General features: G+C 35.0%; 1 protein-coding gene across 2 annotated transcripts in view; it reads left to right on the forward strand.

The window, feature by feature from the left end:
• Nucleotides 1-14,328, forward strand: part of HHIP (hedgehog interacting protein) — a 101,799-nt gene that overhangs the window by 84,603 nt on the left and 2,868 nt on the right. The window contains exons 12-13 of one of the 2 annotated variants that reach the window (XM_033215375.1): nt 10,485-10,633; nt 13,516-13,644. In XM_033215375.1, coding sequence (XP_033071266.1) covers nt 10,485-10,633; nt 13,516-13,644 — 278 coding nt within the window. Of the gene's footprint in view, nt 1-10,484; nt 10,634-13,515; nt 13,802-14,328 lie in introns of those variants that run through there. The other variant, XM_033215374.1, reaches the window with a different exon arrangement.

The following is a 14,328-nucleotide window of genomic DNA, read 5'->3' on the forward strand; positions in this document are numbered from 1 at the left end:
AAAATAAATAGGCGCTATTATATAATAATTTGTGAAAAAAACTTTGTGTGACCGTGTTATTTTAAAGTGTTTATGTCTTATTTTTAAAATCCATCATATGCTTTTATTCCAAATGCTGACAGATTTGTATTTATAAAATGCAAAACTACTTCTATTTCTCCCCTACTTGAAATCCTTCACTGGTCTCCCACAGCTATTAAAGATGAATCCAGACTCTTAATTTTTCCCCAACTTTAAGGTAAAATTGACAAATAGGAATTGCATATATTTACGGTGTACAACATGATGTTTTGATAAATGTTGTGAAATGACTGAGTCAAGTTAACTTGCATATCTGTCACCTTACATACTTATCATTATTTATAGTGAGAACTTGTATCAGTCTTCTTGTGTGTATGTATAAATATATCTCCTATTTCCCAGAAATGTGACATATGACCACAGCATTCAAACGAATTTTCTCTTTTATTCTAAGTAGTCTCTCTTAAGCTATGAATTTCAAATCTTAGAATATCATCTTCTTTAGTAATTGGACAGATTGCTATGAAAACTTGACTGAATTGCCACTTCAAACTGGCATTCATTTAAAAAGATATAATATGGAGCATGTGAATGATGAAGAATATATTCTTCAAAGTGAGACTTATACATTGAGTCAAAAATTCCCAAAAGCATTTTCTTTTCAATTAACATGGCCATAACCACTGCCATACCCACCACTGTCTCTTCTAGGACAATGCTAGAAGTCTGATATTAGTCCTTTTGAATATCTTATACTTTTATCATAAGGTAGTATATCATCAGATATTGCAGTACCTTAGATAAAGACAGATTTAATGTTGCATTAGATATGTCTAAAGCAGTCATGCAAATTTTTTGAAAAGATGTTTTCTAGAGGAAGATGTAGCTTGTAAAGAAAAAACTGCATCTTAGCATCACTTTGTTACTAATTCATTTTGGTTGAGTTAAAAAAAATTGTTACTTAAATGACTTATTTTTGTCAACTGTGACGAACGAATGATATATGAACATCAAAATTTGGAAATTTATCAGGCTAGTCATCTTCAAAGAGAATTTGAACTGACATTCCTGTGCTCTTTCATAGGAAAGAAACTTGTTTAAAATTTCTTTTCTCCTTTAAAGTATTTACTGAATCTTAAATTTCTACCTTTGAATGATATGAAATTAAAACACTGGTAGATCTATTGCTTTATAAGTGGGGAAATGGAGTTAAGAATTTATTTTTTGATGATTTCTAAAAGAAAAATACTACATTCTTAAAACTTTTGAATGATGTTGTAATACAAGTGTTATTTATTTATTCTCTGTGTGTGTGCATGTGTGTGTGTTTGAGATGGAGTTTTGTTCTTGATGCCCAGGCCGGAGTGCAATGGCATGATCTCAGCTCACTGAAATCTCTGCCTCCCGGGTTTAAGCGATTCTCCTGCCTCAGCCTCCCAGGTAGCTGGGATTACAGGTGCACACCAACAAACCCGGCTAATTTTTTGTATTTTTGTAGAGACGGGGTTTCGCCATATTGGCCAGGCTGGTCTCAAACTCCTGACCTCAGGCGATCTGCTCGCCTTGGCCTCCCAAAGTGCTGGGATTACAGACATGAGCCACAGTGCCCAGCCTATTTATTGTATTTGTTAATATTAGTTGTCATTCCCCTGGGCTGTTTTCATCACAATAAAAATAGATAAAATCTGAAAAAATTTCTCTATATTATTACATAAGCAATACTTGTGTCTAACATTTTTATCAATTATGGTTTATGAATTAAGTATTTAAGTTAAAAACTTGATTTTGGAGATGAAATTCTGAACAGAATATATTTCCTTCTTTATATTAGGAAGCAATGGCATTGGCTTTTTTATTATACCCTAATTATTTCGTTTTTATTTTTGTGCCATATCAGAGTAAGTACAGATGTAATCCAAGATTCCTGATTTGATTAGTCCTGATTTCATTAGAAGCATTTTTTGTATGTCTCCTGTGTTCAATGATGTGCCACAGAGGCAGAGGATGAATAAAAAGTTGGTCCCATCCCCTAAGGAGTTTATTTTTACTTTAAACCAGGAGATTGCATATATTATTAAAATGTAAAAATTATTATTTGAGGTAAAACACTTTGAAACAAAAATACTGTACCATAACACTGTACATTATACATTGCCAAGCTGATGATCCAGAAGTTATTGATGTAGGTAAAATCCACCATTATTTGGTTTCCCATTTCTGTTCTGCTACAGTGTGACTTTCTTTAACACTAATAAGCTCATGTACAAAAGAGAATCTCAGCATAACATGAAAGTAGTTATGCAGCTTTTCAAGCAAGACGTAACGAGAATTATAGGGAAAGGAACACACCCTCAGTCTAGCTGTTGCACAGGCAGAAAAAGCCTTCTCAACTGAGCCATCAATGAAAAGTAAGTACCTGCACTGGGTTTCCGCCTTTCAAGATGCATCCCACAGCCTTCCATGGCTCTCTTCAGGGTACACATCCTCTTTTCAGAGTTCCACTTCCATCATCATTTTGTGTGTTTCTAATCTTTCTTGAAGCGACCTCCAGCTACTTCTGAGCTGCTTGCTTGGTTGCCCAAACTTTCTTCCAAGGTACCAGCTTTTGTTTTCATCACTGCTTTAGTTACAAAGCTGCACAGATCTTGAGGGGTCTGCCCCAAAACAATTCTTCCCATAAGCCCTTGTCTTAGTCAGCTTAGGCTGTTATAACAAAATACCTAGGTGGCTTAAACAACAGACATTTACTTCCAGTCATACTGGAGGAAATCCAAGAGCAGGGTGCTAGCATGGTTGGATGCTTGCTGAAGGCTCTGCTTCTGGTTTGCATATTGCCACCTTCTCACTGTATCCTAATGTGATGGAGAGAGAAAGAAAGCAAGCTCTCTGGTGACACTTCTTATAATGGCAATATTTGTATCATGGGGGCTCTACCTTCATGACTTTATTTAAATCTTACTTCTTCCCAAAGACCGCATCTCATAATGCTGTCATTTGGGGGGTTAGGGCATCAACATGTGATTTTGGAGGGAAACAAGCAATCCATAACAGCCCACTTATTTTAAGTGCCATTTTGTGGAATACAATATTTTTCAGGAACATGTACATTGAATTACAGTAGAAATGCCTATTTTTTCTATATTCACTGCTCATATTATAGTTGATCAGTTTCTAAAACTAGGATATTGCAAATATAATACAACAAATACCTATGGCAATTTGATAAAACTGGACATTGTCTATCTAAAAGCACGTAACATTATTATTTAGTTTCATTAATCTTTTCTCCTAGGTTTTTCCTGTAAGATATTACATAACTTTTCACATCCTGATTTTCCCATGGAAATATATGCATTGAGTTAAGCTGATAAAACAAAGTTGATACAGGAGATCCACATACCCTTTTAGATATTTGGGCACTGTGGTGATGTTTGTGTAGTGAGATTAATAGGACCTGAAATGTGGTTACGTTGCTACCTTTTTTCCTAAACTAAGAGGGCCAGTTCAGTGGAAAGAACACTGAACCAGGAAAGAGTTCCAGAATTCTCTGTAAATAGCTGTGTGAAAGCCACTTAATCTCTTCATACACTTTCTGATCTTTTAAATTTAAGAATTGCAAAGTTGGCCGTCACTCATGAGAATAAAGTTAAACATGAAAAATGTAAGTGGCTTCATTATTTGCTTTTATTATGGTTGCATCTTTAACCACAGAAGAAAATTAGATGGATATTTGTGAAATTTCTGACAATCTTATTAGCAGTAGATAGTCAAACCTGTGGCTCAATTCACTAAATTACTACTGCTTTTGCCTCCTTTGAAAGGTTTAGTGCCAACTCAGTTTCAAACTGCCTAGGTATTAAAGCCAAGTAACACTGTTTATTAGTGAGCAAGTCAGTTAATCATGTGAGGATGAGACTTTTAAACAGCAGAAACCCTCAAAAGGAAGGGAATATTAGTCACAAAGAAGACAGCCAATGCCAAGCCCCACTTGTTTTCAACACATTTCAGAACAGAGAAATTTCTAGACACTATGTGAAAATAAGACAGAACATTAGCTTTATCTGTCCTAAACTCAAATTTTAGAACTATTTGGTACAAATTAAAAATTTGAATATGATTTATAAAGTACATAAAATCAGAGTTGTCCTTGAATTCAAAGATTTTTTTCCTCTTTATTCTAGTATCAGAGTTATTTAGGAATACATAAAACATATATTTCTGCAGCCTACATATGCTATAAGGTCAAGGAAGGTATTCCTTAAAAATAAAATGAAAGCAGTAACTCTTGAAACATTTAATTTCTTGCTGTACTTCAAATAGAACTTGAAAAATACCATTAGGAAATGTATGTTGTTGTCAATACTGCCATTAAGTCGCAGTGAGATCAATATTACATGGTTACACAGGAATAGATTCCATTGGCTCCATTCTTCTACCTGAAATATGATTGTATTATAAATATATGATTCCTCAGCAAAATTGAGTTTGTATAATGCATTGTTGTTTTTAAAGCTGCTACAAAATGGCTACGTATAGTCTCAAAACCTGCATTAAATCCTTCAGAATATAGCATTCTACTCCTTATAAGTAAACTGACACTGAAGAAAGAAACACCAATATGACCAGGAAAAATTCAGTGAACAGCCAGATTAAAGACAATTACAAAGAAGAAGAATATCAGTTTGTGTACTGCCTTTGAGAAAGGCAATAAAAAGATGATACAGCAAGTACTATACTAGCACTTATTCCTATGCCTAAAGCTCCACAGATGGGAGACAGTAAAAATTTATCCCATCATAAGAAATTTTTCACTTCCTTACCCTTTTTTAGGTAAAAGTGATGAGTATTGGCTTAAAAACGATGAGTGGTCAAGGATAATCACTGTGTATCAAATTGCTTACACCGCGAGAAAATTCATTAAACCATAGAATCTGCTGTGGCATTCGAAGGCTGCCTCCTTGTTCAGGCAAAGACTCCACCCAGTTGGAAGATTTCAGAGCATTCTGTACTTGGAAGCACCTGAATACACTAATTAAAGGCCACGTTGATTCCTCCTGGCTGGGAAATGGACCTAATTTAGAAACAGGCCTCCCAAACTTGAATATGCATGTGAGTCACCTGATCATTGTGTTAAAGATTCGAAATCAGTAGATCTGGGGTTATGGCCTGAGATTCTGCATTCTGTGGAATGAGGATTTTGACTTACCAGTTTTTCCCAACTCATGAGAATGAAAGAAAGCATGGAAGAAAAGTAGTTTTTTAAATGTTAGAGTTGCAAGGGTGCTCTTTTCCATGTGTCACAATGTGTCTATGAATAAAGAAGTAAGACAGTTCTTATGTCACCTTCCGCCCTTAAACATAAAGCTGTCTAAGAGAGGCTACAGAATTAGTACATCTTCTAATACCCCTATCAGGATTTCACACATAAGTATTACTCTTGATCTGTATATCTTGTTTTACAATGAAATGAATTCAAAATCTGGACACCTCACAAAAATTTCAGAATGAGCTCCTTTCCTTTTTGTTAGACAAAATAGATTTCTGCAGTGCTCATTTGGAAGGGTGGTCCTGCTCAGACAGGATTTATCCTCGTACCTCCACACAGAATCAAAGGAATTCCCATGTATTGATTTATTTGTTCATCCCCTAAATTAATATCATGAAATGAAAACCATTCATAATACCACTACCCAAAGACGTTCACTGTTGGTCTTAGCTACTCACAGAAAGTCATCACCTATAACGTGTGTTATAATAACTTATGCTTCTCAACTTCCTTTTTCTCAAAAAAGTATCCAAATCTTTATCCTACTACACAAAACAAGCCAAAGTTGGTTTCTAAGAACATTTTTTAAATTTCTGAAAACAGTGCTTTATACATTAAAGAATGTTGGACAGTTTTCTGCACTAGGGTTTTAGCATTTCATTATTTGTCATGCGTGAAGGGATTAGGAAATATGTTTTTCAGATTTAAATTAAATTCAAGGGCTATGGGGATAGCTGTGAACGAATAGACTAGATATATTCTTTTCTACAAGCCTAAACACCCTGTTGGGTAAGTTTTCTGTTTTGAAAGTTACTCTGACTTCATTTAGTAGAGTGAAGGGTCCAGAGGGTTAAGGAATTGTTGTTTAAAAGACAAACAAAACAATTTAAATGATTCTAAATCATTTAAATGTATTAAATTAGATTTAAATAGATTTAATATATTTAAATCTATATTTTAAATAGATTAAATAGATTTAATATATTTAAAGTTATTTAATATATTTAAATCTAATTTAATACATTTAAATCTAATGTATTAGATTGTACATTAAAGCACCCAATTTTCCAGTCCAATAAAAATAAGTATGAAAATGGGTTAATGCATCACAGATGTATACCCTAAAGTTTTGTTTAGGTCCTATCTAGGTGTATATATGTAGCACTTAAGTATATGTAAGATGGTCTATTTCAATAAGACAATAATAATAAAGTTTAAAGGTACTGTTTATTCCCTTTTTGTTTCTCTTTATTCCACGTAAAGAGGCCCTGTTCTTTTCAGTAAAAGGGAGAACGTCACCATTACAAAAAGTGATTGCAGGGGAATGGCTGGAATCACCAAAAATCTTTGTCAGATGCTACCAAATATTAGAAAATTGAATTTTAATGTGTTGACTTAATTCTCACCTGGAAGAGAAGACAGTCCTATCTCTTTATCTCATGCTGACTTTGACTTCTTAACCTTTGGTTTATTTACTATGATTATAATTATTATCAAAATGTATCTTTCAGAATTAGTGTAACTGCACCTTGAAAAAAACTTTAAGACAAGTTTATTTAGGCAATAGAGAGAAATACAATAAATGTTTTGTGTTTATGATATGAAAGTATAGCAATTAGATTTTAAGGATATCCCTCCCCTGAATGGCCCATATTTTCCTGATGTCTTTACACAACAACATAGAAAGGGCGCAAACACCCTTTTAAAATTCCATATTCTCATTAATTTCATTCATCCAACAGATTTTTATTAACCATCTTCCATGTGCAACACATTCTTCTAGGTCCTGGGGAGTCACAAGAGATGAGAGGAAATATTTGTCCTCATGGAGTTCATATTTCAGAGAGTGTGTTTGAGAAAGTTACTACTATATAGATTCAGTTTAATTTCTTTATTTTATTTATTTATTTTGAGACAGAGTTTCACTCTTGTTGCCCAGGCTGGAGTGCAATGGCATGATCTTGGCTCACTGCAACCTCTGCCTCCTGGGCTCAAGTGATTCTCCTGCCTCAGCCTCCTGAGTAGCTGGGATTACAGGCACCCATGATGACATCCAGCTAATTTTTGTATTTTTAGTAGAGATAAGGTTTCACCATATTGGCCAGGCTGGTCTCGAACTCCTGACCTCAGGTGATCCACCCACCTTGACCTCCCAATGTGCTGGGATTACAGGTGTGAGCCACCGTACCTGACCTAATTTAATTTAATAAACATTTATTGACTGACTTATACATAATTTTCCTATTTCCTATGAATATGAATACTTGAAGAAGATAAAATACATGGTAGTATAAATGTCATCTCTCTATAACATCCCTTAAACTAGTTGCCTCCTCATCTGTGTTTCTATAATACTTCACGTGTGCCTGTATCATAGCAAAGATCACACTGCATTATACTTTTGTGTATGCCTATTTGTCTTATCCTCAGTGGTCTGTGTGAGGCTCAGGACCCTGTACTATTTATGTCTGATCCCCCTGAAGAGCTCAGTACTTGCCCAAGTAAATGATTGGACTTGAAGAGGATTGAGTATGTAGCTTCTGCCCTCAGAAAACCTTCAGTGAAGAAGGGGGAAGAAAAGATAAATAGCCTATTCCTGAACAGAACCCTGTAAGAGACAAGCAATCTTTTATGTAAATGTTCTTATTAAGGGAATCTTGATAGAGTAACAGTTTAAAAGAGAGAGGATTGATTTAATATAATAAGTACAGAATGTTATTTATCAACTATGTAGAACAAAAGAAGATAAATTCTCCTGGTATTTAAATAAAACTTGAGGGAATTACAATGTTTGTATATTACAGCTACACAGTCTTATATAAATTAAAGTAAATAAGCCCAGGTGTGAAATAATTACTACATCTGCAGGTAGACAAACATTTACCAAATTTTACGGAAAAAAAAAAATTTAGAATCTTCTCCCTAATCTGAGTTTCCATATGTTTGAATGTTTGGTGAAAAATAGTCAAAGCATCAAATTGGAGTATCAGCAGGGAAACAGGGGTCACTCTCCCCGAAAGAATTGCCCTTCAGTATCGGATTCCTATTTATTATGTCCTCATTCCTTTTCCCAGTGCCCGTGAATCAGTGTTCCTATACTTTGCCTCAAACAGGCAACATCTTCTAGTTGTTGTTTAACAAAGTTCACCTATATTCATGATCTAAATGATGCCATCTCTTTAGATTCACCAGTTTAAGGGTAAACCATCTTATGGGGAAGTATGTGAGGGTAGGTACCTGCAAATTTTGCATTGCCTGTAATATGTAATAGATTTTTGACATACTCTATTTCTGGGTCTCTTTTCTTGAATGAGTCAGAAAGTGGGTGAGCAAGTGTAAGGAATAGAAATTAGATGCACAGAATTCTGCAATTTCAATTAGAATATTTGCTTACTGAATGCCACTTCGTAGATGATCATGGCCTACAACTCAGAAGAATTTCATGGCTACTGAAAAACTGCTCTTCTTGTGGTCAGAAATGCCGCCATTGTCTCACAAATAAAATAAGAATTTTAAATGAGAAAGAAATAGAATATACTTGGGATACTCAAGAACAAGAAGAAGAAGGCGAAGATTGTGTCCTTACTTTTCTTGGCATAGCCATTTAATATTTTCTCTACCTTATCCCACCCTACCCTTACTCCCAGAAAGACACTTTTGAGGAACACATGGGAACTGTTAATGTTTTTTGAATAAAAGTATGCTTAGTGCATAGAATGCCTGCAGGACCTTTCACAGAAATTGACCATTCCTAGATTCAAATAAGAGGCTGAATAGATTTAAGGGTGTTTTCTGAATTGTCATGTTAGCTGCAGAACACAGCATTTTCAACACAGAGTGGGACTTTTCTTCTGGAGAAGAGCTAGGGAAACCACTGTACGTTTTAAATATTTTTGTTTTTAACATATATGGTTTATATGGTTTTGAGTCATTGTAGAAACAGTCTGTGATCAGGCCCCAAATTGTTATCACTGTTCATATTGCCATAGGGACATAACAAGGTAACCTATCTCAAAAAAGCCGAGTCTGCAGGGCTTAATTATTTGCTTGTCTCAGAAAGCTCTGTAATTTACCTCTTGAGGTTTTGACCTGTAATGATCACCTTCTTCTTGTGGTACTTAAGGTGTCCATCTGCTTGGCCATCCTAATGCTATCGATTTGACTGTCAATGAAAACATTTGTTTACATTCCTTAAACTGAAAAGAATCTTCTCACCGCACTGTGGCACAGGTAACAGCGACTGATAGGAAAGTGCCACTGCACATTTTTTCCCTGAAGATTAGGTAATGAGCAGTTGTGACCATGACTCCAACCTGACCCAGCTTGAATGACATCTTATTTTAAAAACAGTAAGAACCATAAAAATCTTCTGAAGGCATCTTGGTTTCTACTCTAAACGATGGCAGTTGTAGAACAATTAAAATCTATGACATTTTACATTGCAAATAAGATGTTTCTGTTTGCTATTTTTGGCATTCTTTTTCCTTATAGCAGGACAAAATCAAGTTATTTATATATATACACATAATCTTGACATATATATAGATCAGAATCAGATTTTATATATATATAATCTTTACATATATATGGATCTTTCTGTGCATGGAATTTAAACTTTGACTCAATAGTATACACACATATATTACGGTTGCTTTTCAAGAAAAATCAGTCTAAAAATATTATCTCAAAAGAAATGTAAAATTAAAACAAAAATTGATTCCAAAGCTTTTCAGGCTACAAGTCAGTTTGATGAATGCCTTCAGTCCTGTACTACTGCCAACTGTGTCAATAACAAGTGAAACTATCTCAGACAGTTCCCAAACATTTTTGTAGATACGGGGGAAAAGTTTTAAGATATTTATACATCTTTACTTTAAATATTGCAATTGTTAGAAATTCTTAGTTACCAAATGTGAAATATCAAATTAATTAAAGATAGTTTTCATCAGTGGGTTTTGATCAGGATAAAGTTTCTTAGAATGTTTAATGTGTTTAGTTGGGTTACAAACTGGTTAGTTTGTTTCCTCACTGGTATGTATTTCCTATCCTTAGAAAGTTGTAAATCTGAGTGTCTTAAAAAAATAAAAGTCTCTCTAGAAAGTAAGAGGCATGCTTTGTAAACCACAGAATCACTAAATTTCATCCCACTGCTGGTTTTCAACTGGAATACACTTTCAACTATTGTCTTTTAATGTAGACCTTTAATGCCTGAGGAATGCAGAGCCACGGTACAACCTGCACAGACACTGACTTCAGAGTGCTCCAGGCTCTGTCGAAACGGCTACTGCACCCCCACGGGAAAGTGCTGCTGCAGTCCAGGCTGGGAGGGGGACTTCTGCAGAATCGGTTAGTATTTTTGTTTTCACCTGAAAAGGACTGGGGATGAGTCAATCCTTAGGTACTCAAGAACTCAACACCGATTGTTTCTTCTACAATAATATAGTGTTCAAAAGTGTTTAGCCATTTACAATACTATTAATGCTCATCTGTTTCTGAGCTTGTAAGTAAAATCTTGCTCATTTTCTTAATGTAAACAATTCACTTATGTAAGTTAATTATAAATACACAAAAGCTTTAAATGACTGAGTCCTTTCAAAAAGTCAAAAATGCAAATAGCACAACTAGATAATCTCTGTGGGCCTCTCGATCCTGGGTTCTGAGATTTCACACTAGCCAATGACATAGTGTTTGCCAAACCCCTCTCCAAGCACTAGCATTTTCCAGACACCCCGTAAATGCCCTCCCTGCCTTTACTGCTTGCTTTCCTACCACAGCAGACTAAAAACAGGGCTTTTCAGTGGGTGTTATTAAATAAAAGGGGAAAATGCAATTATCTAGAGACATATTACGAGATTTTTTCATGCTTTTTGCTGCTCCCCTGTGAACCATCAACTAGGTGTGCATCTGCTCAGAGAGAGCAAAGGAGATTTTTTCCAGGGTTGTTCTAGCCTTTAACTTGATAGTTCCTCAATTATGTGCAGTGATGTTTAAGTTCTACTTGGTGTAAAGTCAGAAAATTAGATAAATTTAGAAACCTAGAGTTTAAAATGTGTATGTTGAAAATGCATAATTAACAATCAGCATATACCATCACTTAGAAAAGATTTTGATCTCGGTTATTTCAAATATTAAAATACTTATTGCCAATGAAAATTAAAATATCAAATTAACATTTAATATTATTTATTCATAAATGCTATCTTTTTGTTTGCCCTCAAGATGTATTTCCAAGAATTATAACTATAACTTGTCTATTTTTATATTGCCCAACAAAAATAACCAACATTTAAAACCACACATAGAGGATACATTTTAAACTTAAATTGCTTCAGCATTAATAACATTATGTGTTTGATACATACTATGGTTATGTATCTAGGAAGGAATTATCAAAATTAAAACTCAACAGAAATTAAGTAATTACATTATTTAAAACAAATGCTTACATGTTATTGACCCACCCTCTCTACCTTTTTGTTAGTTGACCAAAAATATGAGAATCAGTATTCAAATGTAATGATATTCAAATTCCTGCTAATATATTGTCTTTCTGCTTTCTTTGCTGCCTGACAATATCTACTTTCTCTGCCTTTTTTTTCTTCTTTTTTTTCTTTTTTTTTTTTTGAGATGGAGTCTCTCTCTGTCGCTAAGGCTGGAGTGCAGTGAGGCGATCTCGGCTCACCGCCACCTCCGCCTCCTGGGTTCAAGTGATTCTCCCACCTCAGCTTCCCGAGTAGCTTGGATTATAGGCGCCCACCACCATGCTCTGTCAATTTTTGTATTTATAGTGGAGATGGGTTTTCACCATGTTGGCCAGGCTGGTCTTGAACTCTCAACCTCATGTGATCTGCCACCTTGGCCTCCCAGAGTGCTGGATTACAGGTGTGAGCCATCATGCCCAGCCTCTCTGCATCTTTGAGTAACAGAATATAACATAAAGTGTCCATTCTGTTATATTCCCTGCTTTGCATTTTGCCTAATCTCTTATGTTACCTGAAGCCTGCTAGTAACAGCGTGTTTAAATGAGGGTGAATGAATTATCTTAAATACAGTTGGCATTATACAAACCTTAATAGATACTAATAATAAATTGTGATATAAATGAAAATAGACATACATTGAGTTAAATAAAGTTTTACTCCATGAGGTACTTTCATTTTTACACTGAATCAATTTAAATAGTTTGAATATATAACATTCACCAAAACCATTCTATAAAAGTAATCTGTTTATTTGGGATGTTTTGGACCCAATCAAGAATTTTATTCATGTACTCACATTGTTTACTCATCTCCCACAGATTTAAAACATAAAATTGTTTATTTTCTGCTTATTTTTTCTTTTCCAGGTGTTAAAAACAGACCCCTGGAATTTGATTAATGTAATTGAAAGATTAAAATAACCCTGTCTTGTCAAAACATAGGGAAATGTATTGAAGGAATTTGACTCCATCCACAGTGACTGTACTCCCCAGATTTAATCAGAAAATGGCAATTTATGTATCCAATTTTACATCTCATTTTAGCAGTATATCTTTATATTCCCCATTTATATTGTAGTGGTAAAAATTCTTTAATGAATAAATTCTGTGCTGTAGGGTAACCCTGAAAAGGTTGGCTCAGAACATCCTTTGTTGGCCAATTGCACTGACTCCAGAAAGGGACTTCAAAGTGTCATCAGAGAGCAAAGCATATGCTGTCTGCCCCTGGAAGCAAGAGGAAGGAAGAATCCAAAGGAGTTTATATGGTGGATATTCCACCTAACCAAAATCCAAAACTGATTGTTCCTTTATGTTACATTGGAGATGCTTGAGCCTCTCTGTCTCCCCCTCAGGCTGGGTCACTCCCATGTTGAGATCCTACCTTGAAGGAATGGGAACAGAGTTTGGGAGGCCCTCTGTAGAGAATGCTCCTGTGGAGCAGAGCTTTTGAAGGACTAAAATCTTCATTTTAAATAGATTTAATTTTGCAAAGGGTTGCAACTATTTCTCACGATCTCCGCTTCTCTAGAAATGTCTCTCGTTCTCTGCCGAGTTCAGGCCTCCAAATAACTATGGGTGTAAAAGCGCGTTTGCTACTGGTATATTTATCTTTCAGATCATTTTGTAACTATCTCCCTCCTTTTTTCCCTCGCTTCCCTTATTCAGCAATATTTGTAGGTCTCATGCTCGGTCCTGTTTCTGACACACAGAATGAGAGTGTGATGTTCTTGCTCTTTTTCTCTCCCAGCAAAATGTGAGCCAGCATGCCGTCATGGAGGTGTCTGTGTTAGACCGAACAAGTGCCTCTGTAAAAAAGGATATCTTGGTCCTCAGTGTGAACAAGTGGACAGAAACATCCGCAGAGTGACCAGGGCAGGTATTCTTGATCAGATCATTGACATGACATCTTACTTGCTGGATCTAACAAGTTACATTGTATAGTTTCTGGGACTGTTTGCATATTCCTTTCCAATGGGCATTTATTTTTTAGCCTGTCATTAAAAAAAAAAAAAAAAAAGACTGTTATCCTGCTACACACTCCTGTGATTTCATTCTCTTTTATTAATTTAAAAATGATTTCCAGAAATGTGCAGATCCTCTGTGTGTATGTCAGCATGTTTGTTCACATATGCACATACACATACTCATAATCCCTATATACGTTGTTACTTAACAGATGATTTTTAAAAATATATACTTCCTTGGGCAGAGTAATTTACACAGAAATTCCACTGTAAATTGATAATGAGTTTTTTATGTCACTAGAAGAGATTATTTGACTTCCTAGGAATCTTCTGTCAGTAATCACTAAAGTCAACTTTAATAGAGTTTTGAAACATTACTGTGCAATCTGATGGATCTAATAAAAAAGGCAATATTTTTATATCAAAGTACTATACTAGGAGAGAATGTTTCAGAACTCCCTGATGAATTTCTAAGTGAGCAACTTGATATAAAATTGTAATCTTCATTTTTGTCAGTGTATCCAATTACAGAATGTTACACATTATACAGAATGTTGTAGCTAGTATTACCTTTTTATTGGCTGAGAAATCTGATT

The sequence above is a fragment of the Trachypithecus francoisi genome, unplaced genomic scaffold, assembly GCF_009764315.1.
Source record: "Trachypithecus francoisi isolate TF-2019V2 unplaced genomic scaffold, Tfra_2.0 Lachesis_group1, whole genome shotgun sequence".
NCBI classification, from domain to species: domain Eukaryota; kingdom Metazoa; phylum Chordata; class Mammalia; order Primates; family Cercopithecidae; genus Trachypithecus; species Trachypithecus francoisi.